Raw genomic sequence first — 27057 nt, forward strand, 5'->3', positions numbered from 1 at the left:
GAGGGCAACAGTTGCCATTTAAACGGTTGTTTCATTGGAATAATCTTAGGATGTGATTAAAGCCCGGCTGCTCTGACGTAAGCGAGATTTTCCGCGTTAGGTGAATCTCGCGCAGCCAGCTCTGCTTCACTCCTCGTCCTCTCGCGCCCCTCCTGCCTGCCTTCGTGAACAGATACGATGAAATCGCTGGCGCTCGCTGTCATCATCACCACCAGCACCGCCCTGTAGAGAGAGAGAGAGAGAGAGAGAGCCCCCCCTCCCCATCTAACAACAACCCCAACCCCGCAGGCTCGAGCACAACGACCCCACCCCCCAACCCCCTCTGAGAGAGGAGACGGAGCGAGCGAGGCGCATACAGAGTCACGGAGAAAACACCGTTTCGGGATCCCGGCTCTGTTTTGCCCTCAATCCGGGCCTAATGCTGTAGCAGACAGCGCAGGAGGAGAGCTCGAGTGAGAGACCGCGCACTGATTGAGAGTCGGTGAGGGACAGGGCGGACCGGAGAGAAGACGGGATTGCTCATTCGCCTGGAAACATGGGATGTACACTGAGCGCCGAGGAGCGCGCTGCTCTGGACCGGAGCAAGGCCATCGAGAGAAACCTGAAGGAGGACGGGGTGGTCGCCGCCAAGGACGTCAAGCTGCTTTTGCTCGGTAAGAGAAGAGCCTCTCCGGCCGCGGGGATGCTGCTGCGCCTCGGCGCGGCGCGGCTCGGCTTGTGGTGGGACTGCATGGGGCGGAGGTGCTCTCCGTGGTACTGATTTCACTGCCGGGTCTCACTCTGCCCTCCGTTCTTTACAGGCGGCGGGGAGTCCGGTAAAAGCACCATCGTCAAACAGATGAAGTAAGTGTCTCTTGTTCTGCTTCGTTTAACCCTCTCCGACTCCGCCAGAGTAAAAGGCCCGAGATTGCGCCTCCCATATCTGTGCTAAGGCAGGTTGAGCCGCCATGTTTCGAGAGGCCGTAGCACCGGAGGAGTGCCGGTGACTCGAGCACCTCCTGCAGACGCACAGCGAGGCTGCGCAGGCCGCCCCGGTGCCTCCCAGGGTGCTGTTCACTGCCTGGGTGCTGAAATGTAGTTAACAAGGGTTTTACTTGACGATAGGGAGTGTGCGACTAGGGATAGGTGGGTGTTGTTCCTCTCTGTGTGTGTGTGTGTGTGTGTGTGCGCGCGCGCGTGCGTGCGTGTTATGCCCGTGTGTGTGTGTGTGTCTGTGTGTGAATTACATTGAGGTCACTACAGCTCCATTAGTGAATACCTCTGCTTTTAATCTTAATGGCTTTAAGTGCCCGATATCGCCCGGAGTACTTTGCCTATAAAGCGGATTTACGTAGAAATATGGCTTCTAAAACCGCATCTAAACCTTCCCCTGTCTAAGCTAAATCATCTTTTGATGATTTAAATCACTGTTGTGGTTTTCTATAACCCTTTCAGTTAGGTTTCTAGATAGTATACTGCGGAAAAGGCTGTAGGTTATGCGTGTTGTCTGATTCAACATCTCCCCGGTGTTCGTGGTGTAGCAGTGTTTCTGCCTCCGTCCTGCTCAGCGCATCCCGGCCTGCAACGCACTGACTGCGCCCTCCCTCCCTCCCTCCTTCTCTCCATGCCCTGCTTCCTCCTCTTCCCTTCACCTCATTGCCTTCCCCGTGCATGGTCTCTGGTCGTCCATAAATCACTGCTGTGCCCTGAACACAAGACACTGGGTCCAAATCGTGTTTACAGATACTGTCCAGGGTTTGTTTTAGCCTCAGCAAGCAGCAGATGGATGGGTGTTACATGCCTACACAGTGTGGGTCATAAAGTTTAGGTGTTGGAGGGCAAGTTTAACAACTCTGACCACTCATCATCATCATCATCACTTGATGTGCAGGTTAGTATAAAGGTTGAGAGTTTCATATTGTGTGATCCAGGCCTGGATGAGTGATGGAGGTTTGATTGCAGCGTGTGTGTGTGTGTGTGTGTGTGTGTTTAAGAGACACAAAGATGGAGAGAGTCTAAAAGGCCGCAAGAAATTTTGAGCAAAACGACTTTAAAAAACCTTAAAATGGTCAGAAAATGTAATAATTGAGTCTCACAGCTGGAAAGATGAACACAGTGGAGTATATTTGATGTTTGGATTGATGAATGATACAAGAAACCACTTCATTGAGGGGGATGGACTGCACAGATGTCAGTCGTGTCTATTTATAGACTTTTTTGGAGACTGAGATTGATCAGTTAAGTTTTCATCACTCGCGCATACTGAACGCTACAACGATTAGTCAAATAAATCAAAACATTATCTGCAGTTTGATAACCTCTTAATGGTTTAAGTCATTTGTAAAAGTAAACATTTCTCTAAAATCACTTGTTCTGTCTTTATAAAATGTGAATATTTACTTGTTTTCTTTCTTCTCTATAATAACCATCTTTGAATTTTGGATTGCTGGTTGGACAAAATTACAGATTTGAAGATGAGCCCCTGCGGCTGGATGTGTATTTCCAACTACTTTAACAAAAATCTTTATTGACCAATTTATTGAGGAATCAAGAAAATAATTTGCAAATGAAGTATGTAATCATTAGTTTCTGTAATTTTAACTTCTTTGGCTTGTGAGGCCCAAGTATCTTATTGAATGCAAACCAATTTAAATTAAATGCACCTCTTAGGGTTTCCCACTAAGCACCTTACACCTAAACAATAGTGACAATTACTTTAGCGGTGGAGCGATAAATTGATTAATCGATTAGTTTAGACATAAAAATTATTCTGCAACTATATACTCATGATCGAATAATCCCTTCAGTCATTTGTATTTAGCATAAATCCCAGTAATTGTGGGTTCTAGCCCTCCATCCATCCATCCATCCATTATTAGCCGCTTATCCGGTCAGGTCGCGGTGGCAGCAGGTTCAGCAGGCCGACCCAGGCTTCCCTCTCACCCGCAACACTTTCCAGCTCATTCTGGGGGATCCCGAGGCGTTCCAAGGCCAGCCGGGAGATATAATCCCTCCAGCGTGTCCTCGGTCTTCCCCGGGGCCTCCTACCAGTTGGATGTGCCTGGAAAACCTCTAATGGAGGAGGAGGCATCATGTCATGTTCATGCTTGAACATGTTCAGGCATGTCCAGGAGGCATCCTTACTAGATGCCCGAACCACCTCAGCTGACTCCTTTCGACAAGAAGGAGCAGCGACTCGACTCCAAGCTCCCCCCTGATGTCCGAGCTCCTTACCCTATCTAGCCCTAAACTATCTAATGGCCTTTGCTTTGTGAAACTGCACCTCGGCTACTTTATCCGGAAGGCTAGTGTTTTATTTCATAAAACTGTTCATTTTTATGATGTTACTGGAGGTGGCCAGTTGGCACTGCTATAAAACATATTTTCATAACGGGCACTGCTGGAATGAATGTAGGTGAAAACCCATCATCCCTAATTTATTTTCCTCCTCAAACATCATTCACGGATCACAAAAGAGGTGAAGAGAAGCTGGTGAAGTTTCAATGTGTCAGGAAGTTATGACTGATATATTTTATAGATTCAGTGTACATGAGGTCAGGGTGAGGAGGGTGTGCTAATGGACAATTTAATGATGACCAGACTTCAAGCAGTTTAACTGTGCCGCACTAAATGTAACATATCTGTGTAGTGCGATTGATTAGTGCTCTGACTGATTCCACTCCATCGCCCATCATAAATTATAAATGGCTTGAATATCACATTCCTGTCCAATTACAGAACGCAGATTGAGAATGTGATCAATTCCCATCCCATTACGCACTGACGATGTTTTAGGTAGAGATGGTTGGAAGAAGAGAGAGGGGAACATTAATATGTGTTGTGTTTGATGCAAAGAATCACCTGACACACGCACATACACACACACACACACACACACACACACACACACACACACACACACACACACACACTCATTACTCTTGGTCTGTATGGACAACATAAGGATATGTGATGGTTATTCTTTTAAGTCCATACTTGTGTCTTTGGGCTAATATCTGTGTGCCTGCAGGATTATCCATGAAGATGGCTTTTCTGGGGATGACGTGAAGCAGTATAAGCCTGTGGTCTACAGCAACACTATCCAGAGCTTGGCGGCTGTCCTCCGAGCCATGGACTCACTGGGCATCGAGTTTGGAGACAAGGATAGAAAAGTTAGTCCCCCACCGGCTCAAATGCTCAACTACCGAGTGCTGAGAAACTGATATTTTATTTATATTTAAGGGTTGAAATGGAATATTTATCTATATGGATTAAGACATTTAGTTGATGTCACTCATATTGACTGGAAGTGAAACCGGAACTGTCATTTTAAGAAATCATAAATCATATATAAATAGTTGACCACAACAACATTAATCCACAGATATAAGTTTGCTCTTCATTCTCTGATCTTATGAAACGTATTCATCCAGGCCGATGCTAAGCTGGTGTGCGATGTGGTCACTCGTATGGAGGACACAGAGCCGTACTCTGCAGAGCTTCTCACCGCTATGCAGCGTGTATGGGGCGATGCTGGGACTCAGGAGTGCTTCAGCCGTGCTCGGGAATACCAACTCAACGACTCTGCTCAATAGTGAGTGGAGCGAAAGGACTATGAGAACCCTGATGTGTAAAAGAGACACCAGTCTTCTAACTCACATTCTTGTTGATCGTTAACTCTATCAGCTACCTGGACAGTCTAGACCGGATCGGGGCACCAGACTACCAGCCCACAGAGCAGGACATCCTGAGAACCCGAGTGAAGACTACTGGTATCGTTGAAACCCACTTCACCTTCAAAAACCTCCATTTCAGGTATAGTGTACATGCAGCGCAAGACGACTTGGCCTTTGTCGTTGGCATTTTGTATACGATTAGGGTCAGGGATTGCAACTCGACGACTGAACTGACTTCTTGCACCTTTTCCAGGCTGTTTGACGTTGGGGGTCAGAGGTCAGAGAGGAAGAAGTGGATCCACTGCTTTGAAGATGTGACTGCCATTATCTTCTGCGTTGCTCTGAGTGGATACGACCAGGTGCTCCATGAAGATGAAACAACTGTAAGTGGGACTCAGTTAATTCCGTCTGAATCCCTCTGGTGCACAATTCACTGAGGGTTTCCTGAGTGGTTTAGAGACATACAACTGCAACATCACCAATGTGATTCTGGATGGGGATGCATTTATATCCTCACTTTGGACCTTTGCCTCTCTCCGTCTCCATTTCCCATCTGCACACTACCGTTCCCTGTCTATTAAAAGCAAAATGCTCAAAAACGAATCTCAATTTTATTATACATTTGAATCTGCACTCAAGTCAAATAAATATAGTTACAGAGCATATGTTCTTATTTTAATATCCCAAATTTGTCCCAGAGGGTGTCAGTACAAGAAACCATATCCTTGGACCCTTGATTTGAATAAATATAAATGTCCTGGGGAGGCAGAAACCCCAAAAGAAGAAGACAGACAGTAAAACTACCTCTAAAAATAAACAGTGAAATCATTTATTTAGTCGTCCTTTAATAAATTATATGTTTACTTTCTTCCTCTGTGGTCAGCCTGGTGCATGCGATTGGGATAGCAGGAAAGACGTTAACATTTAAATGTTTGTTTGTTCTGTTCCTTTTTGATAAATGACAACAAAAAAACGTTGCCCCATAAATGTTTTTAAATCACAGTTATTTCTAATGTATCAACATATTTATGTATTACACATTGAGCAATGGGTTGTTGAAGCTTATATAGAGTTGTTAAACTGGCATTTTGTCATTGATTTAAGTTATTCTACTCTACTTCCTGCAGAACCGCATGCATGAGTCACTCATGCTCTTTGACTCCATCTGTAACAACAAGTTCTTCATCGACACCTCAATCATCCTCTTCCTCAACAAGAAGGATCTGTTTGGTGATAAGATCAAGAAGTCCCCGCTGACGATCTGTTTTCCAGAATACACAGGTGAGTTTCATCTTCAAGCAGAGCTTCCTCATGAGCAACGTGATACATGTTGGTCCTTCATGCTGTCTGCTCTTCTCTCTCTGTCTTGTCTCCAGGTGCTAATACTTACGACGATGCTACGGCATATATTCAGGTTCAGTTTGAGAGTAAGAACCGCTCTCCTAATAAGGAGATCTACTGTCACCTGACCTGTGCCACAGACACAGGAAACATCCAGGTAGTGTTTGATGCCGTCACCGACATCATTATTGCAAACAACCTTAGAGGGTGTGGCTTATACTGAGGCCTGGCCAAGCACAGAGGTTGTTATGGAGAGTATGAGGTGTTAATAATGATAATTTTGATGATACTTAAACACATTAATATGTAATTCTACACGTCCAAATGGACCCAAAGAGCTGCCGTCAGACACCACACTGGATTATTGCCATGATTTGTTCCCTTCCTCTCATTTTGATTTCAGTATACAACCCCAGTTTTGTCTTATAAAAACGTGTTTTTGAGCTGAATGTTTCATGTTTGCTGATGACTGTCAACAACTGGGAAGGTCAGAAGGGGCAGCACCAGGGTTGTATTCAGCTGGAGCGTCGTTTTGCAAAACTCAGAAATGCAACGCGAGGAGAGTGCAATGTCATTTCTAACCACAGCGCGGACTACTGTCCCATTCTTTATGTGACGTTTTTATGTGCAAGTCTCGAGGCATTTATATCTGTACTGAAAATAGCCTGTTTTGCTGCGTTTGAAGCGCTGCTGTGTATGAAGGTGGACATGATGATGATGTTGGGGAGGTGCTGTACTCGTGGCTGACGGTCATAGTTGGGAAGGAGGCTATTTTAACTTTCAGAAGGGACAAAGCTTCCCTCTCCTTCAGACCCACACATGACTGAGTAGCCTGCAGGTCTTTTCCACTCTCTGTTTTCTCTTTTACTTTAAAACATAATGAGAGGATTCTTCTGTTCAGAGTGGCTACCCATTTCCATTGGCCTCCCGTAGCCAATGATAGCTTAAAAAAACAACCATAATATCGGTGCCAACCATCTGAGGACAGATTAGAATCAGAAATCATAGTTCATGTTCATACTATCAAATAATATTATTTAAATAACAGATTATTATCATCAAATGATTTATTTATTCAAGCCTCATGCCCTCCATGCCTCCTTCTACCTCCTGAAATCCCGTGCCACATATTTATTTCCCGACATGAAAAGCTGGGGGTACAACACAGACACCTGTCTCCGGTTCAGAGGGTAGAAAGCAGCCCTCCAATGACATCTTGTTCTCTGTGTGGTGCTTTACCCATCGATGTGAATCTGTGTAGAAGTAGAAGACTGCACAAGAACAATATCATTTGAGGCGGCCTCTGTCTGGGGAGTCGTGGGTTTCCCCCAACCCTCTTCTTCCCCGATCAGTAAACAGGGAACCATTAGCCCCCCACCTCCTCCCCTCCACCCGTCTGTCACATTTCTCTTTTCACAGAGAAAAAGTACAGCTCTCCATTTTCACCTGTGCACCCAGAAATTCTCCCATCTCTCTATACTCTTATCTATCACATATCAGTCCCTATATCCATTTTCACCTTAAAAGCACCGTACTGTATATATATTATGATTATACCAGATTTTTTTTTTACTGTGAATGTTTTTGTGCTGCACCCCATCCTATTTGGTAGTTTATTGGTTGCTCTCATGTGGAATGTTTGTGCTGAGCCAATCGAATGTTGTGTTTACATTAAAGCCACACTTTTCCTAACTATTCCTGCTGTTTGTGGTCCGAGTCTGATTTCACTGACGAAAGTAAGCGGGTTGATGACAAACATGCTCGCAGCGCCATCCTCTCAGCAGCGGTTTAAATACACACCGACCTGCTTTAATCTTTGCAGAGAATTGAGGTTAGACCAGGAAATTAGGCTGACAATTATGAGAATGGACCACTATTAATGCTTCATTGCCCAGTGAACACAGCTTTGTATTTAGTGTCAGAAATGTGTATAAAAGATTGGGAACAGGTCTTACATGGCAATAGAGCAGCACTTCGTGAATTGTGGAGGATGGCAGGGATCAGAGGCGTTGCAGAGCTGCTCTCAATTTATTAGGTTAAAAGTGTTCCATCATCACAGACAAGGAGCTATTCATATATTGAATGACTAGGCTGGATCAGCTGTCTGACCCGCTTCTGTCAGTTTAATGGGTATGATGTTCATTACTGCTCCGTTTCACCGACGGCTCCACTCCTCGGTCCCAGTGTGTCCTTGTTTCTCAGAGCCAGCTACAGGTTAACGAGTTGGGACTCCCGGTGTGACACAATTATGCTTTTTAATTACACATTTAAGAGAATATTCTCATACATTACAGATAATTCATATCAAATAGTTCACCATTAACCATAAAAGCTGAGCTGTAACTATGATACAGACCAACATGAGCCTTGTGGAGCAGAGGACAAAACCTGACTGAAATCTCCAGGATGAGCGTTTTTGTTTCAGACAAAAAGAAAATCCCTGGCCATATGCCCCACCTCCATTTACAGAAACATGGATTAAACCTGGATTGTGCAGAGCTCTTTAGTGCAACGCATCACAAGGTGGGTACTGCACGGCTATTACTGATGACCAGCGGAGTGGTTCATGAGTTACAGTCGCAGCCTCTTGATATCTTCACTTCTGAAGTCGATACGAAGTGCTAGAACCTGACGCACCTCCGCCGGGGTCAGCCGCCATGTCAACGGGCCCGAGTTTGGGCCCCAATAATCCAAGATCTCAGTTACCTGCAGGACAAATAGGTACATGTGAGTAAACCAGGAGGAAGTACTGACATTTAGTAAGTAATAGTAACAACATTTTAAGAATCTACAGCAAAATGTAAAATAGGTTATACTATTCAGAATCATGCTCCACACACACATAATATATATATATATATATATATATATATATATATATATATATACACATATATACACAATTAATTATAAAGTAGAATAAAATGGAAATAATTAAGTACAAATATCTCAAACATGTACTAAAGTAAATGTACTTAGTTACATTCCACCACTGCCATAAACATTATTATTATTAACAATTATTTGGTGCATGTCTGTAATATGATCTAAATTACCCGCTCCAGGTTGAGGATGGTGGCCATTTGTGTGAGGCGAGCAAATTTATCCCTGATGGTCCAGGTGGTCACGGTGGTGAGGTACGCCACAAGAGACCGAAGCTCTTTGTCGAACTGCAGTCCTCCAAGCTACGACAGAACAATCAGAATCAGTGAATGGACTTCATGTTGCATAAAGTATTAACATTTAATCAGCGGTTCACTGTAAACACGCTCAAAATAGGAAGATGCTATCGTGACAAAAGGAGGCACCCTCCCCTCCAGGCCTTTCTGAACTCATTAATAAATCATTGCTCAGGCTTATCATCATGTGTCAGTGATGTAATGCAATGTGATGCAGAGGGTTCCCGACGCCACCTTGTGGCCAAGCCCGGCTCCTCACCCTGCTGAATGAGCATTTGAGAACAGTTTTCTCCATTTCAATAGATATCAAGCTTGTCATCAGGCTGGTCAGAGTGTCGTAGATGATAGGAGACAAGGCAGTCTAGTGAAGAGACAGAGAAGTTTAAATGACAAGAAGGAAGGATACATTTATATTTTGTAGTCATAGCTGCACAGACAAGATACCTTGAACTCCGCCATGAGCTGCTCCAAGTTAACGATGAGCTGCTGCACCCAGGGATCATTAGCTTCGTAATCATTAAACTCCTCCTGTGAGGAACACCAGCTGTTACAGCAACATGTTTCGTGACCTCTAGACGTTCACTATTCTGAGACCGTTACCTCTTCTATGTTGTGTGTGATGGACAGGAAACTGCTGATCCAGGGTTTGATCTGAGACTTTATGGCTGTTGTGTTTAACTCAGTCAGGCCCTCCTGTGAAGTACAATCACATCAGAGGATACAACATTTAACTCTGGCTGGACACTACACACACATCTCCAGTACAACAGTTCAGACACATGTCCTGTATTACCTTTCTATAACACCTATTAAAATGGTGGCATGCGGTTTTCATCCTTCTTCTGTGAAATTACACCAGTAATTTAGCTATCTCCTTAAAATGTACATTTATTTAAGAAAAATATAATAAGATCTCAACATCTGAGGATTGTACTTCTTATATTTGTCAGTAACTTTTAAATATAAGAGAATGGTCTGTAACACTAACCATTTAAAGACCGATAGATATGTTCCCTGTCACACAGACCCTACTGTAAATCAGTAAATATACAACACTCAGCTGACAGGCACTGATCAATATGTGTGTGTGTGTGTGTGTGTGTGCGTGTGAGAGAGAGAAAGAAACCAACCTGTAAAAGATCCTTGAACTTGGTGGATGTGTTGACAAGGTCGGACAAACAGCTTTCAATCTTAGCTTGTTCTCCAGAGCCGGGGCCCTGATTGAACAACTTGGAGCAGTCGTTCTGTGGGGAAAGAAAAAAAGAAGTAAATCTCCAAGTAATGAGGTCAAGTATAAATGACAAGATGATTAGATACAGCACAGATGATCAACTTACCTCAAGGTTCCTCTTTAAAGTTGTGATATTCTCACTACACACCTCAACGTTATTCAGAGTCACCTGAAATAGAAAGAGGTAAAAAGCCAATATTGTTCAAATCTGCTAAAATATTTTGGTAGCTATGAACCTTCAGTGTTTCTAATTTACCTTTTGACGAAGGGTTAAAATGTTTTTAGGGTAGTGCTTCCTTTAAATATTACCTTACTTAAATTAGGTAGAGGTTATTTATCCATTTGATTTCTCACTTAAATTACTGATGCCGTTTTTTGTCTGGCCGACAATTTCTAAGATACAGCTTGAGAGCGAGGTATGGACATACAAATGTATGCGTTTGTCTATGCATCTTACCAGAAATGCCGCCTTGGCGTCGTCAGCGCTTTCGATGCCCATTGTGTTGAACTTCCCCTGCTGCAAGCTGCTCTGCATGAGACTGACCGCACTGCTGACGCCACGCTGGATGTCCTGAAGTGTCGTGGCCGGGAAGCCCTGCCGCAGCTTATTATACAACACCTCCCTGACAGGTGGACAGAGACAGGGCAGGAAGAGGCACGTAAATGAGACGTGAAGAAATAAAGAAAAGTATTGAATATGTCAGCTGTGACGTGAAAGAGTGAGCACCTGAAATCAGACTCCAACGCAGAGTTAGCATGGTTGATCATGGCACAGAGGCAGTCGATGCTGGAGCTGGATAAGGCTCTACTGATGCACTTCTTCACGATGTAAAAACAGTCATCCACCATACTGGAGTTCAGCTGGCCCTTTTCACATGTATCCATAGTTACAGCCTGCGGAGGAAAATACGTTGTTCAACACTTTCACAACATATGATCATATATTCAAATCTGTTCTTAAAGGGACCACATAGTTAGGTTGATCAGATAATTCTCACTGTAACGCATGTGCACTTATTTCAGTTAGTTGGCCAAAATAAGCTTTAAAATATTAACAAGAATCTGAATCCCTACGACTTCCTTCTAATAACTAGAATATAGATAGATGTGTGGAATTGTAAATGTATAGTCATTTAATTTGATGAAAATTGTTTAGTTTCTTTGTTTTGTTTTTTTCTAGTTATTATCATTATTATATATTTGATGTACTTGAACTTATTTTTCCACCTTAATGTAATTAGTTCAAACTGAAAAGGATAATACGATTTCATTAAGAATAAAATAGTGTAAAAAAAGAAGAAGAACGAATCAGAATCGATGCAGCAGAAACCAGATATATCATCTGATTATTATTCCACGCCTTATTCTTCCTTGTCAAAATCTGGTGCCTACTTTACCCACAATGCAACTCTAAGTGCCTACAGCTGGGTCACAGATTCAGGTGTGTTATGATAGTAGTGGCTAATGTAGCCTCAAGCAGAGATTATTTTGTCAAACATAGATATACGGTATAAAACTAATTGACCTTGTTGACGGACTCTCTCATGTAGTACTCTTCCATTGGAACATAATAGCCAATCAGCTCCTGCATAGTCCTGCTCAGCAAGCAGTGTTTCAGGAGCTTCTCCACGTTCTGCTGATGCTCTGGATGTCCAAATATGTGCAAAGAAATAGCATTTTAGATTTTAGATCTCAAAAGGGAATCTGTGCATGCATCACCACACGTTAATGTAAAGCTACCCTGTGTGACGCTCTGAGCATCCCCAACTTCAAAGTCGGCCAACATGCGCCGGCGTAAAAAGCGCAGGTAGAGCTCGGCCCTCGCGTTCATCAGGGTTACTTCACTCAGTACAGGGTCCAGTTCCCTGTTCAGGTGAGACAGACGGATAAACAAAAACACCATGCAGACAATAACAGAGGAGAGCAGGATGTTGCTGAGACAAACATACTTGGGCTCGATCCTCTCCCCTGGCACGCTCTTAATCATGCTGCTCTGGACGACCTGAAACTAGAGGAGGGATTCAAGTCCACAGTGGGCTCTCAATCAACAAAGTGACCGAGTAGATCGAAGCCACAGACTTTGACATCAACCGTTTTAGTGTAATATGATCTCTATGATCTGTCTAGACAAATTACCTTCCCTGGTGGACAAAAAAGACATATTGTATTGTACAGGTATACAGTGAAACATGTCATGGTCACCTTGTTGTGGTATCCTCTCTGTTGGATGAACTTGTCGACTATTTTCTGGGCCTGTTGGTCACATTCCTGCTGCAGGTGAGTGATAAGTGTGTAGAGATGCCCTGGACCATAATACGTCTCTACTATGGGCTGATGAGTCTCAACTACACGAGCAATACCTGTAAACACACACCAACACGTTAGAGGAGTCCACTCAGAGAAAAACAAGGTAAATGTACACACACACATGCACAGAGAGAGAGGGGATGTATCACCTTCCAGCAGCAGCGTCAGAGTGTCTGCAAATACCAGCGGTGCTCTCTTCTCGCCCAGATCTCCTCCTGTAGCCAAGAGCAGGTTCTCCTCAGCTTTGGAGGCAAGCTGTGATAATATGCGTGTGAAAAAGGTTTGAAAAAAAACTATATTCACTATCTCATATGATCAACATTTTCTTAGAATCATAAAACATCAGATGAACTCATGGTGCCTTCTCTTTTTGTTTATGGAGCAGGTCATTATCCTCATGTCTTTACAGAGTGGGAACACTTTACTTTAATTCAAGTATCTAACTAAAACTCTTGTAAAATGGGAGCAACATCAGGATCAAGAAGCCCTCAGAATGCATGTCCTACACTCTCCATTTGATCTTCATTAAAATACACATTGTGATACAAGAAATACATATACCAAAAAGGTTGTATTCAAGTGCATCAGAGAAAATAACAAATGTGAAGAAATACTTCTTTCTTTTTTTTTTATCCTTGGCTCTGCACAATAAACATATCAACTGTTTATTGGTCCTCTGCCTCTTTTCACCAAACTTAAATCAAGTTTTTGAGCTTTAGTCAAACAGGATCAACAACACAACTGACCTGACTGCAGAGATATTGGCCAAAGCGGGCGAGGCCCTGCTGGTGGAGGCCCAACAGAGGGAAGATCTTGAAAAACCTTTCCACTTGTGAGAGGTCCACTGCTGCAACAGCTTCGTCCAGCTTCTCAGCGACAATGACCTTCAGTTTCTTCTCTGCCTCCTGCAGCATTAACAGACTGGCATCCACCACACTGCCTGTGGAGACATGATGCATTGGCTTCACAGTGTTACGGTGCAAGCCTGGATGTGTATTGTCTCTATTTTGCAGCTCATTTTCATTTATACTGACAGTGCAGTGAGAAAGGTTTACATAAATAACTACAATCCTATAACGATCTGACAAATTTCATGTCAAAATAGTAAAAAAACACAAAACACCGATAAGATAACAGTACTTCTTCACTGCAATGAACGACTACATACTGATCTGCACTATGACAGAGAGCTAGAAGCCTCGTACTTTCTTCTCCCTGCCTGCTCAGCTCAATAACCGACTGGTCCAGAGAGAGGTATCGGTGGATGTGGGCAGCAGCCTGCTCGTAATCTTCATTATGTAGAGCTGTCTGCACGCCGTCTGTGCAGAACTTCAGATCAAGGATATCGTCGGCACGCTGGATGACATTATACAGCCGTGTCTACGAAACCAAAAGAAGAAACACACAAAGATCCTTGTGTAATAATTTCAACCCACTGTATGCAACAGTTGAAACATATACGTTTTGCAGAGGTGTTTTAGACGTGATGTACTGACCTTTGCCAGGTCAAGCTGTCTGACTTTGCGGCTGACGTTTTCAGCCAGGCTGCAGGTAAATGTGATCATACCTGACAACTGACTGGCATCTCCTCCAATCAACTGTAAGTTGGGCCTACAGAGCACAGAGACAGCTGTTTTTACACAACGAGATTGTTGTTTAATTTGAAGAACACATACTGTGTTGGTTGGAGCTCAAATAAATGATGATCACCAGGTGCACTTGAAACTACACTGATTTACAAACTGTACCCCATCCTCTGCAAAGCCAGCATCTTTGTGTGAATGGTGCCCTCCTGACCCATCAGTCTGTCCAGCTCAGAATCCACTTCTTTCTGTATTACAAAAGCATGTAATGAGCAACAATATTTTTTGCAGCATCTTCTTCACAGATCACGCACAGTATGTACGTCGCTACAACTTCTATACACGTTTTAACTTTATCCCGTGTCAAACTGCTTTCATATTCTCTATCAAAACATGCATACATAATTCAAAGAAACCACTTACATATAATACTTATCTATGCATGTTGATGTCTGGTAAAGACAATGTATTAGACAATGTAAGTGGGTTAAGACAGTATCAGGTGAATTGAAAAAACACATTGCATTAACAGGGCTATTATTATAGGACTACACATATTTGCAAATTAAGCTTCTGGGGCCTGACTTCATGTGTTATTTTCTTTATCTAGTAAGCTCTCCGGATATCTGTATCTTCTTTGCTTATGTTGATGTGCTTAATGACACAAACAAATCATGGATAAAATAACACCATATCGACACAACGGTGCGTGTGATACCAAGAGTGAGATATTCTTGTCAATCAGTTAGTAAGTCTCAAAACAGAACTTCATAATTGAAGCACTAAAAGCCGAAAGACAAGCTGTAATGATCTGTTCTGTGTGTGAAGTGGAAGCACTCATATCAAGCCAATATCCATGAGGAACACATCTAACACGTCTAAGTGCCGGTTCTAGGCCGGTACGGGGCGTTTCTTTTGCTGTATTTTTTACGAACATGCAAAGACAAGTCATGAGCTTAATTGTTTAATGTTCATTCAGCCATCATTCAACAAAAAGTGGAGTTTTTGTTAAGAGCCAGCAGCGTCCCGGAAGTTTACGTGGATGACGACAGTGAGTGTACACGTCAAATAAACTGCCATTAACGGTTCATACGAACCTCTTCCGCGCAAAGCTGCCGGTAAACGCTCTCCAGGTCCTCCAGCTCCGTCAGCGCTGAGATGGTCTCCATGCTGACGGAGGACAGAGAGCCAGAATCGCATCTTTTCGCTGCGATGGGTCCACTGTCAGCCATCTTCCGCCGCCGATACAGGGGGACTCCGCACCACGTCGTCGTCTTATCAGCTCCCTGGGTTCTGCCTGTCAGGCGGCGCTTCTTCGCAGGATAATGGTGGCTACATCGTTTTATTCAGTCGGAGGGGCGCATGGACTTCTCATTTTAAATTCACCCTAAGCATGACCATGACATTGTCCTTAACCATCTCTAACACGAACCCATAATAATACCTTGGTGGTGGGGCGAGCTGTCGCAGCTCAGCAGCACTACCTGAGAAGTCACACTCTGGGTATAAAACTCTTTATTGCGCATGCGTCGTACATTAGTGTACTTACGAACGATAATGTTTATTCCATGGGTTAATTTCTCTGTATATGTTGCTTGGAGCTCTTAAAGTGAATCAGTGATCTTGTGTTAAAATAGTACCTTACCTCAGGTTTGCTGTGATCTAAAGTTAGAAATATGCACAATGAATATTTAATATTTAATAAGGATTTGCCTAAGCAACTGCTGTCACCATGCATCAAAAACTCAAAAGTAACAATATCCAAGTTACTCAGGATAACGTTGGCCCCACTCATCATTAGTTATATATTAATTCAATAAAGGAGAGTTTATGGAAATCTAATTATCTTATTGCCTTACACATAAGCGTCTTTGTGTGTTTTGAACAGCTCTATATAAATTCGATGTATTATAAGAATTTGAATGACATTACCGTATTCCCGCCAAACAAATGATGCTCCAGTGGATGTATACAAATATTTTAACCATAAATAAAAACTGCCTTTAAATCTATAAGCGTATACATCCTGTTTTAACAATAAGGATGCTATACCCTTATTGTGAATGATCCGTCTCAAGGTCAACTGAGTTTTATACCAAGTGTTACTGATAATATGATGTATTGGGGTTAATAAAAGTAAAGAGAAAGCATGAATCAATTAAATTAGTTTGATTATTTCTAAACAGTAACTACATTGCACCCTCTGATGTATGTCAGTATCTACTGTCATCATTCCAATTCCAAGGCAAATGTACACATTTGAGTGATAAGACAAACTTTTGATTTAAAATGTGTCCTGCAGACTTGCATGGTGAGAGTCAACATATATATTCCATAACCGGTCTTTGCCTACTATATACATTTTTTTAATTGCTCGTGACAGCCATAAATTCATACAGGTTGATGATGGGAACGAGAGTTTTTTCCTGAATCAAATGTCTATATATTTGATGCAAGAGGACATCAGGACATCCCACAATTCAATGAGACAGGACCAGATTGATCAGTAGAGGAAGGATGAAGCAGTGCAACACAGCTGTGACAGAAACAAAAACAACTGTCCAGTGATTGTTTCAAATATACATATTTTACTTAAAATGGAGTGTACATTTTTACATTAACGTGTTTTAATTTGTCCCAAAGCCTTTATAGAATATCTAAAATCAGGAGGCTTGCGGTCAAAGGGAAAACACACCAAGTCTTTCTCTTTCCTGCTGAAGCTCTTCCCATTTCTTCAGCAGCGCTGTCTTTTCCTTCTGCACTTCTTCTCTCTGTCGACTCAAGTCTTTGGCTTCCTCCAGCTGTGCTATCCTCAATGACTCGATCTGCTCCCTCTCTGCAGCTGCCTCTCTGGCATTTACTGCACGCAGCTTCTCAAGCAGCTCCCTCTGATACTCCAGATTCCTGGCCTCCACTCGCTGCGCTCTCCTCAGAGCTTCAATCAGCACACGCTCTTCTCCTTTAGACGCTTTAAACAAAGAGAGGGAGAGAGAAGGTCACAAAGGTTTACTGTCATTACAATCTTGAATACAGAAGAAAATATTACATGAAAAAGTAAAAAAGATTCATATTTATTATATGGTACCAATTAAAATGTCTTCATGCTTTCGAGTACTAAAAGCTGGCCTCAAATATGTGGTTCGTAATCTTGTTTTTATTATTCTTTGCCTGATTTTAATCAAAGTTTTGCACAGTATTTTATCTAGGTTGGTGTTTAGACAACATTTAACAGTTGTCTTCTAATAAATGCAGAGGTTCTGTAAAAACAACATGTATATATGTCACTTATTCCACAGGGTGTCTTTGAAAAAGACAGAATGAATGATGTATACAATCAATAGTGAGCTATAATACAATACCAGAAAACTGTCGCTGCTTCTCTGTCTCCCCAACGTTCTCTGGTAGCATCAATGTGCGACCATTAGCATCTGAGCTCTGTGATGAGTGGGGTGCTGGTGGCTGCTGCCCGTCTGCTGCTAGCTGAGAAAACACCTCCGGGTGTCTTTTCGACATGTGCCGATGCAGGTTGCTGGTGCTGCCGCCTTCAAAGTACTGTAACTTCTTCATGCAAATGCAGCAGCGAGCAGCAGCCAAACTTTCCAGTTGCTCGTAGTGCCTCCAGATCAAGCTGCGTTTATTCCGCCTACGTTTCACAGGGTGGTCATCACTCCCCTCTTCACGTTTCATTTGCTCTGCTGGACCTCCTTGTGCACATTCCAGGATGCCATTCATGGTAGAATTAAGGGTGTCATTGTCTTCATCCTCCAGAACCACTTCCACTGAATAAGAAGAAAACCAAAATGATGATTAGGTTTGCAACTAACAATTCAGTACTGATTAATATGTTGATATAATCATTTAACATAACTAATTATTTGTTCAGTGCGATCAAAATTCCGCAGATAATGTACTGCAGTTTAGATTATATTCTTTCTAGGTTTATGTCACCATTAGCATCTGAGCTCTGTGATGAGTGTTGTGGTGGTGGGTGCTGCCGATCTGCTACGAGCTGAGAAAACACCTCCGGGTGTTTCTTTGACATGTGCCGGTGCAGGTTGCTGGTGCCGCCTTCAAAGGACTGTAACTTCATGCAAATGCAGCAACGAGCAGCAGCCAAACTGCTCAGTTCCTCATAGTGCCTCCAAATCAAGCTGCGTTTATTCCTTTTGCGTTTTACAGGTTGACCAGCACTCGCCTCTTCCTGTGTCATTTGTTCTACTGGACGCCCTTGCGCACCTTCTGGGACGCCATTCATAGCAGAATTAATACCAGCTTCATTCACCACGATAAAGGTGTCAGAATCTCGGTCCTCCAGAGCCACTTCCACTAAATAAGAGGAACACAAAGTTAGAATTAGGGGTGCAACTAATGACCAATTATTGATTTATACTTTCATATATATTTGATTAGTTGTACAAAATGTCATAAAATTGGAAAAGGAAAACAAATTGGCAAAGCAGCACAGCCTCACAGGTGAGAAGTACAGTATTTGCCATTTTTGCTTGGTAGATTTTTTACTTTAACAATTCGTTTCGGTTTATTAATTTATTTAATTAATTACAGCACTATTATGATAACCTGCTGCTTTCCCTTGCTTCTTATCATTTCAGATGTGACAGAAGAAGGTGACAATTAGAGTAAAAAGCTGGCCTCTCATCCTTCATAATGAGAAGTTAGTGTACCAAACGTCTCCTTAGCTTTAGCCTTCTTGCTTAGGGATAGGAAGATCACATTTTGGGTTAAAATAAACCTGAAGGCAGACTTACGTCACATCCGTTTCTGAAACAGCAACAACAAGTCACTCTTCCTCCTCATCCAACTATACACAAATAAATTGATACCACATTGACAACCGCAATCCGCAACTAAATAAGCTGGGCTCGTGCGAGCGGCGGTTGAGCGGACAGCAGCGATACATGAGGCACTCTCACCGCCGCAGGACGGCTCACTGTCCGTTTCCTCCTCTCGGAAGCTGCTGGAAGTTGTTGGTTTGTTTAAAAAAAAAGCTCCGATCGGCGCTTCTTCTGCGGTCCTTTTCTTCCCGGTTCATCATCAGCCAGCTTTCACCGCTGTGGTCACGATGTTATCACCTTCAGACTCGCAGCTGTGGAAAGGAAAGGTCGTGTGATTTCCACTGCTCAGTAGTTACTAAACAATCGTCTTTTACCAAACAGATAACTGTAAGAATCAGTGGCGTTTATTCGGTTTATTCTTATCTAAACCGCGCCCCACAATGCATTGCTGTCGCCAGACGTCATATCCGGGGTGGGGCAGGGCTTGTCATCCAGTAAAACCATTACGAACCACTTCATACCTTTTCCATAACATCCATCCCCATTTCGAATAATAGATGATTTGTAATGAAAATAAAATGGTCCCTCTTAGGAAATTGAATGTTGAAGCGTCAGTTACTTTGTCTCTTACACATATGGTAAAAGTACAAGGGGATTTTTAAACGATGAATTTGTTTATTAATATGTTACCCAATGTACCACACAGGAGTATGTTACTGTAATTCAGGACATTCCTGCTCATGTGTTATATGTGCAACTGTAATTATATGTTAAAACCAGTAATGTGGCACTTGCAATGGTTCACTAAACAGCTATCAAAATATATATTTTGAATTTAATATCTGTAGCAATCAGGTCCTGTAATCCCCACATTACTGTAGCATAATGCTCCCACGGAGAAATTCTGACTGTGGAGATGAGGGACAAGGCATGATGTAACATATTGAAATAAGCAGTTAATATGTTTGAAAGTGATTATTCAGGCTGATTAGAGGTAAAGATTAGCATGCTGCTAGCTCAGTCTAGAACACTGACCTGAGGAGAAATATTAGAGTTACAAAATATTAGATTATGCTAAAAACAACTATGTTCTATGGTTTCAATGCACAAAGACTTGGCAGTTAAATGCCACAAAATTAATAAACTGAAGTTTGACCAATGACACTAAATTATTAAAACTGTATTTATTTAAGAACATCTCTGTCAGGTAGATGAACAGTACAGTTTTGGAAATTAAATGCAACACATTGTGCTCAAACAGCCATATTATCAATTAATACAACACTAACTCTAAACAAGATAAATATTACAACTGAAATTCACAGGCTGAAAACACAAACACTGAACAGAATAAAGGATGGGAAACTTTCTCCACACAAAGACATAAATAAATACAAAAAGTCTTCCTTATACAGACATAGTAAATTCGGCTGCTGCGAGCACCACACTGCATATTAAATGTGTGGCATTTTATCAGTTATCAGTGCAAAAAACAAAACTAGAGCAACAAGAAGGTGAACATTTAGTTGGAATGCATTTTAATAGCGGTGGGTTATGCAGGCAAATGTGATGTGTTTTATAAGAACACTTAATGTAAACTTGATTAATTGTTTTTGTAAAGCACTGTTGGGATAGCGTGAGGTAAGCGTGTAGAGTATCCCTATTTGCAGATTCTGCGTAGGTCTAAGGGAACAGACCAATCAAATCAAAGTAAAACACAGTTTCTGTCTTCACTTCCTGTCTCAGCAGTAGGAGCACCGAGGCCCAATATTATTCAGGATATTCAGCAGTGCTGAGATGCAGTGAGTGACAACAACAACAACCGTAAACTGTGAAACCCTTCCTTTACTTCGTCTGAGCAAATTAGTCCAGTGGCTCTACTCAATTAAAGATCAGTAAGGTTTCAGGATAAATGGTGTATGGGGGTGGATTGAGTCTCCACTCTTTTGATTTTAAACATCTGTAATGACTGTAAATGCATAGATCGCATGAAACAAAACCTAAATATAAAAACATATAAAATGATACAGATAATACATGTAAACAAACCTTTTAAACTAAATTTAGTTGCATCTAAAACTTTTGACAGTTTAACAATAAAAGGTCACTAATCTGTAATTTCTAGAACAAGCCTGTTTTTACTCATTTAATATTTAATGCGATACTCCACATCAAAATCTATAATCTGAGCATCAAATGCTCATGATGTAAACTTGACATGTGGCTTCTAAAAGAGGGTAGTTTCCTTCTTCAAAGTCAGTTTCGATGGTTACATAGATTTCCATTGGGGAGTTTTCACAGTGGAAAACCTTTACCAAACCTTCGTATGAATCCCTTTCACTGAGGCATAATCCACTTCACCTTAGTCCTTCTACATGTTCTATTTGATCCAGCAAACGTTTTATATTATAAAAACATTGCGTCACCCTCATTAAAGCTTCTTACAGTCGTGTACATATCTGGAAGTTGTACATTTTGATGAAATAATGATTGAACGGAAGGATGACCCATGAGTGGCTTAAGGTTTAGATGGTTTTTAGACACTTTTTCCACTATGAAAACAAGTCACTACTGTTCTCCTGTAGCAGTCAAAAATTCCAGCTCATAGCTGTTCCGTCTGTGAAGAAGGAAACGAAAAAAAGCCTTAAGATTAAGTATCACTTTAAGAATTGGGCATTTTGAGGGGCAATGCTGCAAACTAAACTTTTTATTATTCTGTTTTCTACATAGCTTATTTTACTCAATCCCTGGTATCTTATGTATGCCTGTTATGTCATAACATTAACACCTACAAGCCCCTCTTGCAATCTTTGACTGAAAGCTTAATATCACACGTTACAAAAACAAAACTCTGCACAGCTCCATTATTCTGAAGTGTATAGAGGCTGAGCCCCATTATAATATCATTTGAATTCTGCCAAGCGTGTTTTGTTAATCAAATCCTCCTCGTGCTTTGATATTTACATACATTTCTGAGCTAAACGCTTCCTTTCAGAATAAGGTGCTATTCATGTTGGGAATAAAGGAACACCAACATCTAAAAGTTATGTACAACATAAAATAAAATATAAAATAAAATGTTTTCTTGGTTGAACTGTACACTTACAGTTGCCTTTTAATGAGCCACATTACCAAACCTTACTAAATGAATGGCTTGGCTCAACAATGGGTCTTTATGCCTGTGCACCAACTTCACAACTTTGTTTTCATTGTGTTGATGCCTATTCAACCATGTATTGGTGGAATTGTAAACTCTGATCCATCTCTGATTATCAGTAAAACACAACAACCTGCATGTTTCTTAAAATACAGAAATATATCCAAACGTGATAATGAAAGTGAGGAAAAGGGTCAGACATACATTGAACGGTTATTTTTTGACTCCCATGTAATTTTGCTCTTGGCCAATATTTGACATAGGTGTGGTGCCTTTCTGACAGGTGACAAACATCAACCTCATTTAGCAGGGAATTTAGAGTCATGACTCCGTGACTTCAAGCTTCAGTGAGAATAACAACTGTGTCAACCTTTTGGCGTGGCAAAGGTAATAAACGTGTAAACGGAAACAGGTAGCTATTTAAATATTTCTTTTGTCGGGAATCAGAATAATGGAGCTGTGGTCACAAACTTAGTGTACAAACAAATCATAACTGCGAGGGTACAAACATCCACTACACAGTCATGTTTTCTAAATTAAAGTATTATGCTCAATATGTGAAAATTCAAAAAGTAGTCATGGGTAATGTAAACTGCCTCTGCAGCTGAATTAAAGGAACAACATTCAGAGCCCAGTTTTGTCAGACACATGTATGAGTTGCACTGGGTGTATAAATACTTAATAATATAATATTTAGTTCTTATTTCTCTGCAGAGCCTCACACAAGTTGTGATTCGGGTCTGGCTCCTGACTCATGATCTCAACACACTCCCATTCTCCACTACAGCTGGACCGTTTCACCGCCTCGACCACCGTCTGCACATAGAGACCATCCTCAAATGTTGGTGCCATGGCAACCGGTCCTCGTGCCCATGACCTGCGCTCCTCGTGAGCCTGAAAAGACTGTCTCAGTGCCTTAACCATGGAGCTCAGACCCTGCAGGTGAGGCAGGGGCATCTCTTTCACCTCTGGTCCCACCCACCCACTGTCACCTAGCAACAGCTCCTCACCTTTACTCCCATTGTGTTGACCATACAGCTCTGCCCCCCTGGCGACCAGTCTCCCAGTGGATCCAACTACCATAACCTCGTGAACAAATGACCCTGGCATGTTGAAGTTCAGGGTCACAGTGCAACACACACCACCAGAGTTGGACCCAGTTCCAGCCATCAACATTTGGAAGAAGCAAAAATCATCGCTGGTGACGCGCCGGATGCCTCGGATCAAACCATTTTGCTGTACAAAAGTCCGCAGTAAGCCATGAACACGATGGGCTCGAGCACCTGTTAAGTAACTTAAAAGGTCAATGATGGAAGAGCCGACAGTGTGTAGACCGCCTCCTCCCATCAGCTCCTCACATGTCCAGCCGTAAGACTGATCCAGGAGGCTGGGGCCATAGACTCGGACATCACACACCTGGATATCTCCAACGTATCCCTCTGCCAGCAGCTGGCGCATTGCCACAAAAGCTGGCAGGAAGCGCAGGGTATTACCCATAATGCTGAGCAGCTGTGGGTAGTATCTGGCTGCAGTCACCATCTTAAATGAATCCACAGCAGTTGCAGCTTTCTCACACACAACATTCTTACCGATACCTGCAAAGAGAGAGAGAAAGGCAGAGGTTATCATTCTTCAGATAAACTGAATTCAATAGAGTGCTTCAGTAAAAGGTCCTAAAACCCAGAAATGAGTTAGCATCTTACTTCCAGTTCCCTTGTCTCGAAGACAATGATTATTTCAATGTTTTTTGGTTACAACTTTAGACTTAAGCTAGATGCCACTCAGGAAAGGCTTTTGTAGAAGACATAAGCAAAATCCAGTTTGGAAATCTCAAATTGGAAGCTTAGTGGTAGTAAAGTTTAAATTGTGCGACCGTGGTGTAGTTTGTTTATGTTCTAATGTTGTCTTTTTACTTCTTGCAATTTAATTTATGTTTGAAAAAAGGGGTTAATTTGTGAATATTTTCTTGCTGAACAAAATGTGCAAGTACCATAAGCATTTGTTTGCCACAAAGCTTTTTTTCAGCAATAATCCAAACTGCGATGGAAAAATCCCATTGGCTTTTTGTTGAGGGAACCACTGCAATGCTAACTTCTGGGTTGGCCTAGCAGAATATGTCATCCCTGCCCCACTCTATGACTGACATAAAATGCAATGAGAATACTAGCATTTTAAATGTCAAAGATAACATCTGGCAAATGTTCCACCCCCCACATAAATACCTTTTATGATTTTTGGTTGTCTAAACAAAAACAACTGATTTCCTTCTTTGAAGTAATCTTATGGTGATGAGCATCACTCACTATGGTTCTTGATCTGCCTTTAATTCGTAATAAAGCTTTACACACAAACAGGTTTCACATTCAGTGAACCTAACCTCCCGTGTATATCAATCAGGATAGACAAAGTTATACAAAAAGCTAAACTTGATTCAATGCCAATTTGTAAAACTGTTGATTAGACTGCATTTGTTTTAGCTCGGTGTATGGCAACTGAGTGTATATTAAATATGATTTGAAGATGTAGGGCAGACCAAGTGTCTCAGTGCTCTGTGATAGCACAGAAGGTGTGTAAAGCTATATATGGTGATCGCCAGCCTTTACTTCCCCTTGGAAGTATTGCCGTGGATAAGTCCTTTGGCGGGGACACACAGGAAGTTGCAACTAAAACAGGAAGCTGAGGTCAACACTCAGGAATTCCATCAGATACAGTGAGTTAACTTTATAGAACTACTCTCCTCTGATAAGACAATGTGTTGATCATGTTTGTTTCAATGTGCTGCTAGTAAATGTGAACTGTGAGGACTTTCCTTTCCCATTTTCAGTATATGCATCCTTTGGGGAGTACTGTCATTGCAGTCCAAATGTTCATATCTATTGCAGAGCTCACCTGCCACGCCCTGCTGGGTCTGATCACATTAGCAGTGTAACTGTTAATATAGTGTCAGTGGAAACTGGAATGTAAGACTTGGCATTTTGGAAAAAAAATCTTAGTTGTTATCAAGAACGAAAAAATTCTGAATTCTTACATGTAAAAGAAAATGAATTGCAATGCTGCATGTTTTATGAATTATGATGGTGTGAATGAATGTAGGCGTAGCACAAATATTGGGTAAAAGTGCAAGTTATATATTTTAAATATGCCCGAGGCTTTTGGACAGGACAGCGTGGCACAAGTAAAAGTAAATATATATATGCATTTTAGTAAAAGTGAATTTGTGTTTATGACCTCTTACCTAGTGCTTTGACAGCAATCTGTCTTGTCATCGAGGGTGGTATATAGATGCAAACAAGGTCGACATCTTGGTGCAGCAGGACGTCATCAGATCGGCTGGTGTGAAATGGGATGCCAAGCTCCCTTGCCAAGCAGCACGCTTCCTCTTCGCTTCGCCCCCAGAGTGCATGAACCTCAAAGCCTTCAGCTTTCAACAACGGGACAAGCACTCGGGCTGTGCTGCCCGTGCCAAATACACCGACTCCTGGCAACATGGCAGTGCCACTCAGTGCGTCCTTACGTGTTAAACATGGCTCACCTCACCAACATCCTAAAATTCCAGGAGAGCTTACTGTGCCTGTAAAAGTATAAGAAAAGACCAATAACGCTATGTGACATTGAAAAAAATTGCACTTTTTTGTTCTAATTCATGTTGTTGATGTTTCAATAGTTGAACTTAAGGTGAGCAATAATGACCACGCATGTAAACATTAATTTTTCATTCAGCTAAAGCAGTTAAGTTCAGAAAATCCCTTTACTGAAATGCAGGCTTCAGGACCAGACCATAAGCCAGTTAAACTATTTCAAAATGTTACAATAAACCAAACCACAGACAATAACTTGACTCACACGACAACATGTGACTGTATTAACGAACAGGACCAACATGTCCAGTGAGGTCTAGACCAGTTTTTCTTATCAATAATCTCTGACAGCTACTTACACTCTGTCCTGCTACATAGTTAACATGCCATTCCTCAGATGTTCCACACCCACCGAAAGCCAACGTCACCTCTACCTCTATTGCAATGTATTTCTGTGTGTTTGCCCTCATACAAGTCATCTGTTATGGACCTGCGACTGTTGTGGATTTCATTCGTCAATGTAATTGCTGTTAACTGGTTTGAGTGGTGGGGCACCTGCCCACAGTCTTATCTATGGGACAGTGGGGGTAGGACCTGGCAAGAGGTCAGTCTGCCTCACTTGTCTCCCTTTAGCGGTGAAATATAAGATCTAGCTTTGTCACATTGTACCACCACAGACATCAATTTCCCAGGCTGACAGCAGGTGAAGCGTCCCTCTCTGAGACACAGACCCCGACGTCACCTAGCCGCGCTGTGCGGCTGTCCGCTGGTCAGATAACAAAGCCACCATCGCTCCAGTAATCACCCATAGTCAGGTGGGTCTCCGATAACACCAACTTGCGGAAAGTGGCCACAGATGTAACTAATACAGGCGGCTAATGCTCCGGTTAGCCCAGGTCCACACACACTAAGCTAGTTAGCTAGACGACTCATAACATTAGCTAGCACGTTCAGCTAGCCGACAGGCGTCCGCAAAGTGGACTCAAACAGTCCCCGATGAACGGAGCTACTTTACAGAGTTACCCAAAGTAAATTCATCTGATGGTATTTAACTTTGGTGTATAAAACAATTCATATTTAAACGTAACGTTATCTACCTGCTGTATTCACCAGGACAATATCAACAGCGGTTCAAGGTGTTCCGTCGTCCGCTGCCCAGTTGCTAATGGTAACTTCAGTAGCAACCGCAGCAGGACCGTGTGGAGGGACAGAGACACTACAAGAATAGAGATG

General features: G+C 42.1%; 4 protein-coding genes across 5 annotated transcripts; 1 reads left to right on the top strand and 3 right to left on the bottom strand.

Moving 5' to 3' along the window:
- The first annotated feature begins 476 nt into the window (after positions 1-476).
- gnao1b (guanine nucleotide binding protein (G protein), alpha activating activity polypeptide O, b) lies at positions 477-6219 on the top strand. Its single transcript, XM_034560756.1, has 8 exons — positions 477-653; positions 801-843; positions 4010-4151; positions 4413-4573; positions 4666-4794; positions 4909-5038; positions 5783-5936; positions 6032-6219. The coding sequence occupies exons 1-8, from the start codon at positions 536-538 to the stop codon at positions 6217-6219; spliced, it is 1065 nt and encodes a 354-aa protein (XP_034416647.1). The 5' UTR covers positions 477-535.
- Positions 6220-8008: 1789 nt separating this feature from the next.
- cog4 (component of oligomeric golgi complex 4) lies at positions 8009-15818 on the bottom strand. The gene is made up of 19 exons (XM_034529267.1): positions 15394-15818; positions 14462-14544; positions 14210-14324; positions 13919-14093; positions 13460-13653; positions 12863-12968; positions 12609-12766; positions 12356-12414; positions 12147-12271; positions 11932-12050; positions 11134-11300; positions 10864-11029; positions 10513-10575; positions 10306-10419; positions 9776-9868; positions 9620-9703; positions 9435-9536; positions 9053-9181; positions 8009-8702 (listed from the first exon to the last, which is right to left on the bottom strand). The coding sequence occupies exons 1-19, from the start codon at positions 15526-15528 to the stop codon at positions 8568-8570; spliced, it is 2322 nt and encodes a 773-aa protein (XP_034385158.1). The 5' UTR covers positions 15529-15818; the 3' UTR covers positions 8009-8567.
- Positions 15819-16861: 1043 nt separating this feature from the next.
- On the bottom strand, positions 16862-19553 carry LOC117748228. 2 transcript variants are annotated; one of them, XM_034557860.1, is made up of 4 exons: positions 19063-19553; positions 18245-18622; positions 17656-18075; positions 16862-17264 (listed from the first exon to the last, which is right to left on the bottom strand). In XM_034557860.1, the coding sequence occupies exons 2-4, from the start codon at positions 18549-18551 to the stop codon at positions 16975-16977; spliced, it is 1017 nt and encodes a 338-aa protein (XP_034413751.1). In that variant the 5' UTR covers positions 18552-18622; positions 19063-19553; the 3' UTR covers positions 16862-16974. The 2 variants fall into 2 exon arrangements, with proteins under 2 accessions (XP_034413751.1, XP_034413750.1); XM_034557859.1 differs by having other exon boundaries at positions 19228-19552.
- Positions 19554-20610: 1057 nt separating this feature from the next.
- On the bottom strand, positions 20611-27043 carry gfod2 (glucose-fructose oxidoreductase domain containing 2). Its single transcript, XM_034557857.1, has 3 exons — positions 26922-27043; positions 25482-25817; positions 20611-23841 (listed from the first exon to the last, which is right to left on the bottom strand). Exons 2-3 carry the CDS (start codon positions 25732-25734, stop codon positions 22940-22942), a joined length of 1155 nt encoding a protein of 384 aa, XP_034413748.1. The 5' UTR covers positions 25735-25817; positions 26922-27043; the 3' UTR covers positions 20611-22939.
- Positions 27044-27057: the final 14 nt, after the last annotated feature.

This window comes from Cyclopterus lumpus, chromosome 3 (assembly GCF_009769545.1).
Source record: "Cyclopterus lumpus isolate fCycLum1 chromosome 3, fCycLum1.pri, whole genome shotgun sequence".
Lineage (NCBI taxonomy): Eukaryota > Metazoa > Chordata > Actinopteri > Perciformes > Cyclopteridae > Cyclopterus > Cyclopterus lumpus.

What these genes read in the sequence shown, in the direction of transcription:
- gnao1b (XM_034560756.1), top strand. Translation starts at nt 536, where the DNA reads ATGGGATGTACACTGAGCGCCGAGGAGCGCGCTGCTCTGGACCGGAGC. An exon ending in CTCAACGACTCTGCTCAATA is followed by an intron (nt 4,574 to 4,665) that starts GTGAGTGGAGCG and finishes TAACTCTATCAG; the next exon opens with CTACCTGGACAGTCTAGACC. An exon ending in TTCAAAAACCTCCATTTCAG is followed by an intron (nt 4,795 to 4,908) that starts GTATAGTGTACA and finishes CACCTTTTCCAG; the next exon opens with GCTGTTTGACGTTGGGGGTC.
- cog4 (XM_034529267.1), bottom strand. Translation starts at nt 15,528, where the DNA reads ATGGCTGACAGTGGACCCATCGCAGCGAAAAGATGCGATTCTGGCTCT. An exon ending in GCCAATATCTCTGCAGTCAG is followed by an intron (nt 12,969 to 13,459) that starts GTCAGTTGTGTT and finishes ATATTATCACAG; the next exon opens with CTTGCCTCCAAAGCTGAGGA. An exon ending in AGTTCAAGGATCTTTTACAG is followed by an intron (nt 9,869 to 10,305) that starts GTTGGTTTCTTT and finishes TGTACTTCACAG; the next exon opens with GAGGGCCTGACTGAGTTAAA.
- LOC117748228 (XM_034557860.1), bottom strand. Translation starts at nt 18,551, where the DNA reads ATGAATGGCGTCCCAGAAGGTGCGCAAGGGCGTCCAGTAGAACAAATG. An exon ending in ACAGAGCTCAGATGCTAATG is followed by an intron (nt 18,076 to 18,244) that starts GTGACATAAACC and finishes CTTCTTATTCAG; the next exon opens with TGGAAGTGGTTCTGGAGGAT. An exon ending in GAAGCAGCGACAGTTTTCTG is followed by an intron (nt 17,265 to 17,655) that starts GTATTGTATTAT and finishes CTTTGTTTAAAG; the next exon opens with CGTCTAAAGGAGAAGAGCGT.
- gfod2 (XM_034557857.1), bottom strand. Translation starts at nt 25,734, where the DNA reads ATGTTGCCAGGAGTCGGTGTATTTGGCACGGGCAGCACAGCCCGAGTG. An exon ending in GATTGCTGTCAAAGCACTAG is followed by an intron (nt 23,842 to 25,481) that starts GTAAGAGGTCAT and finishes CTCTCTTTGCAG; the next exon opens with GTATCGGTAAGAATGTTGTG.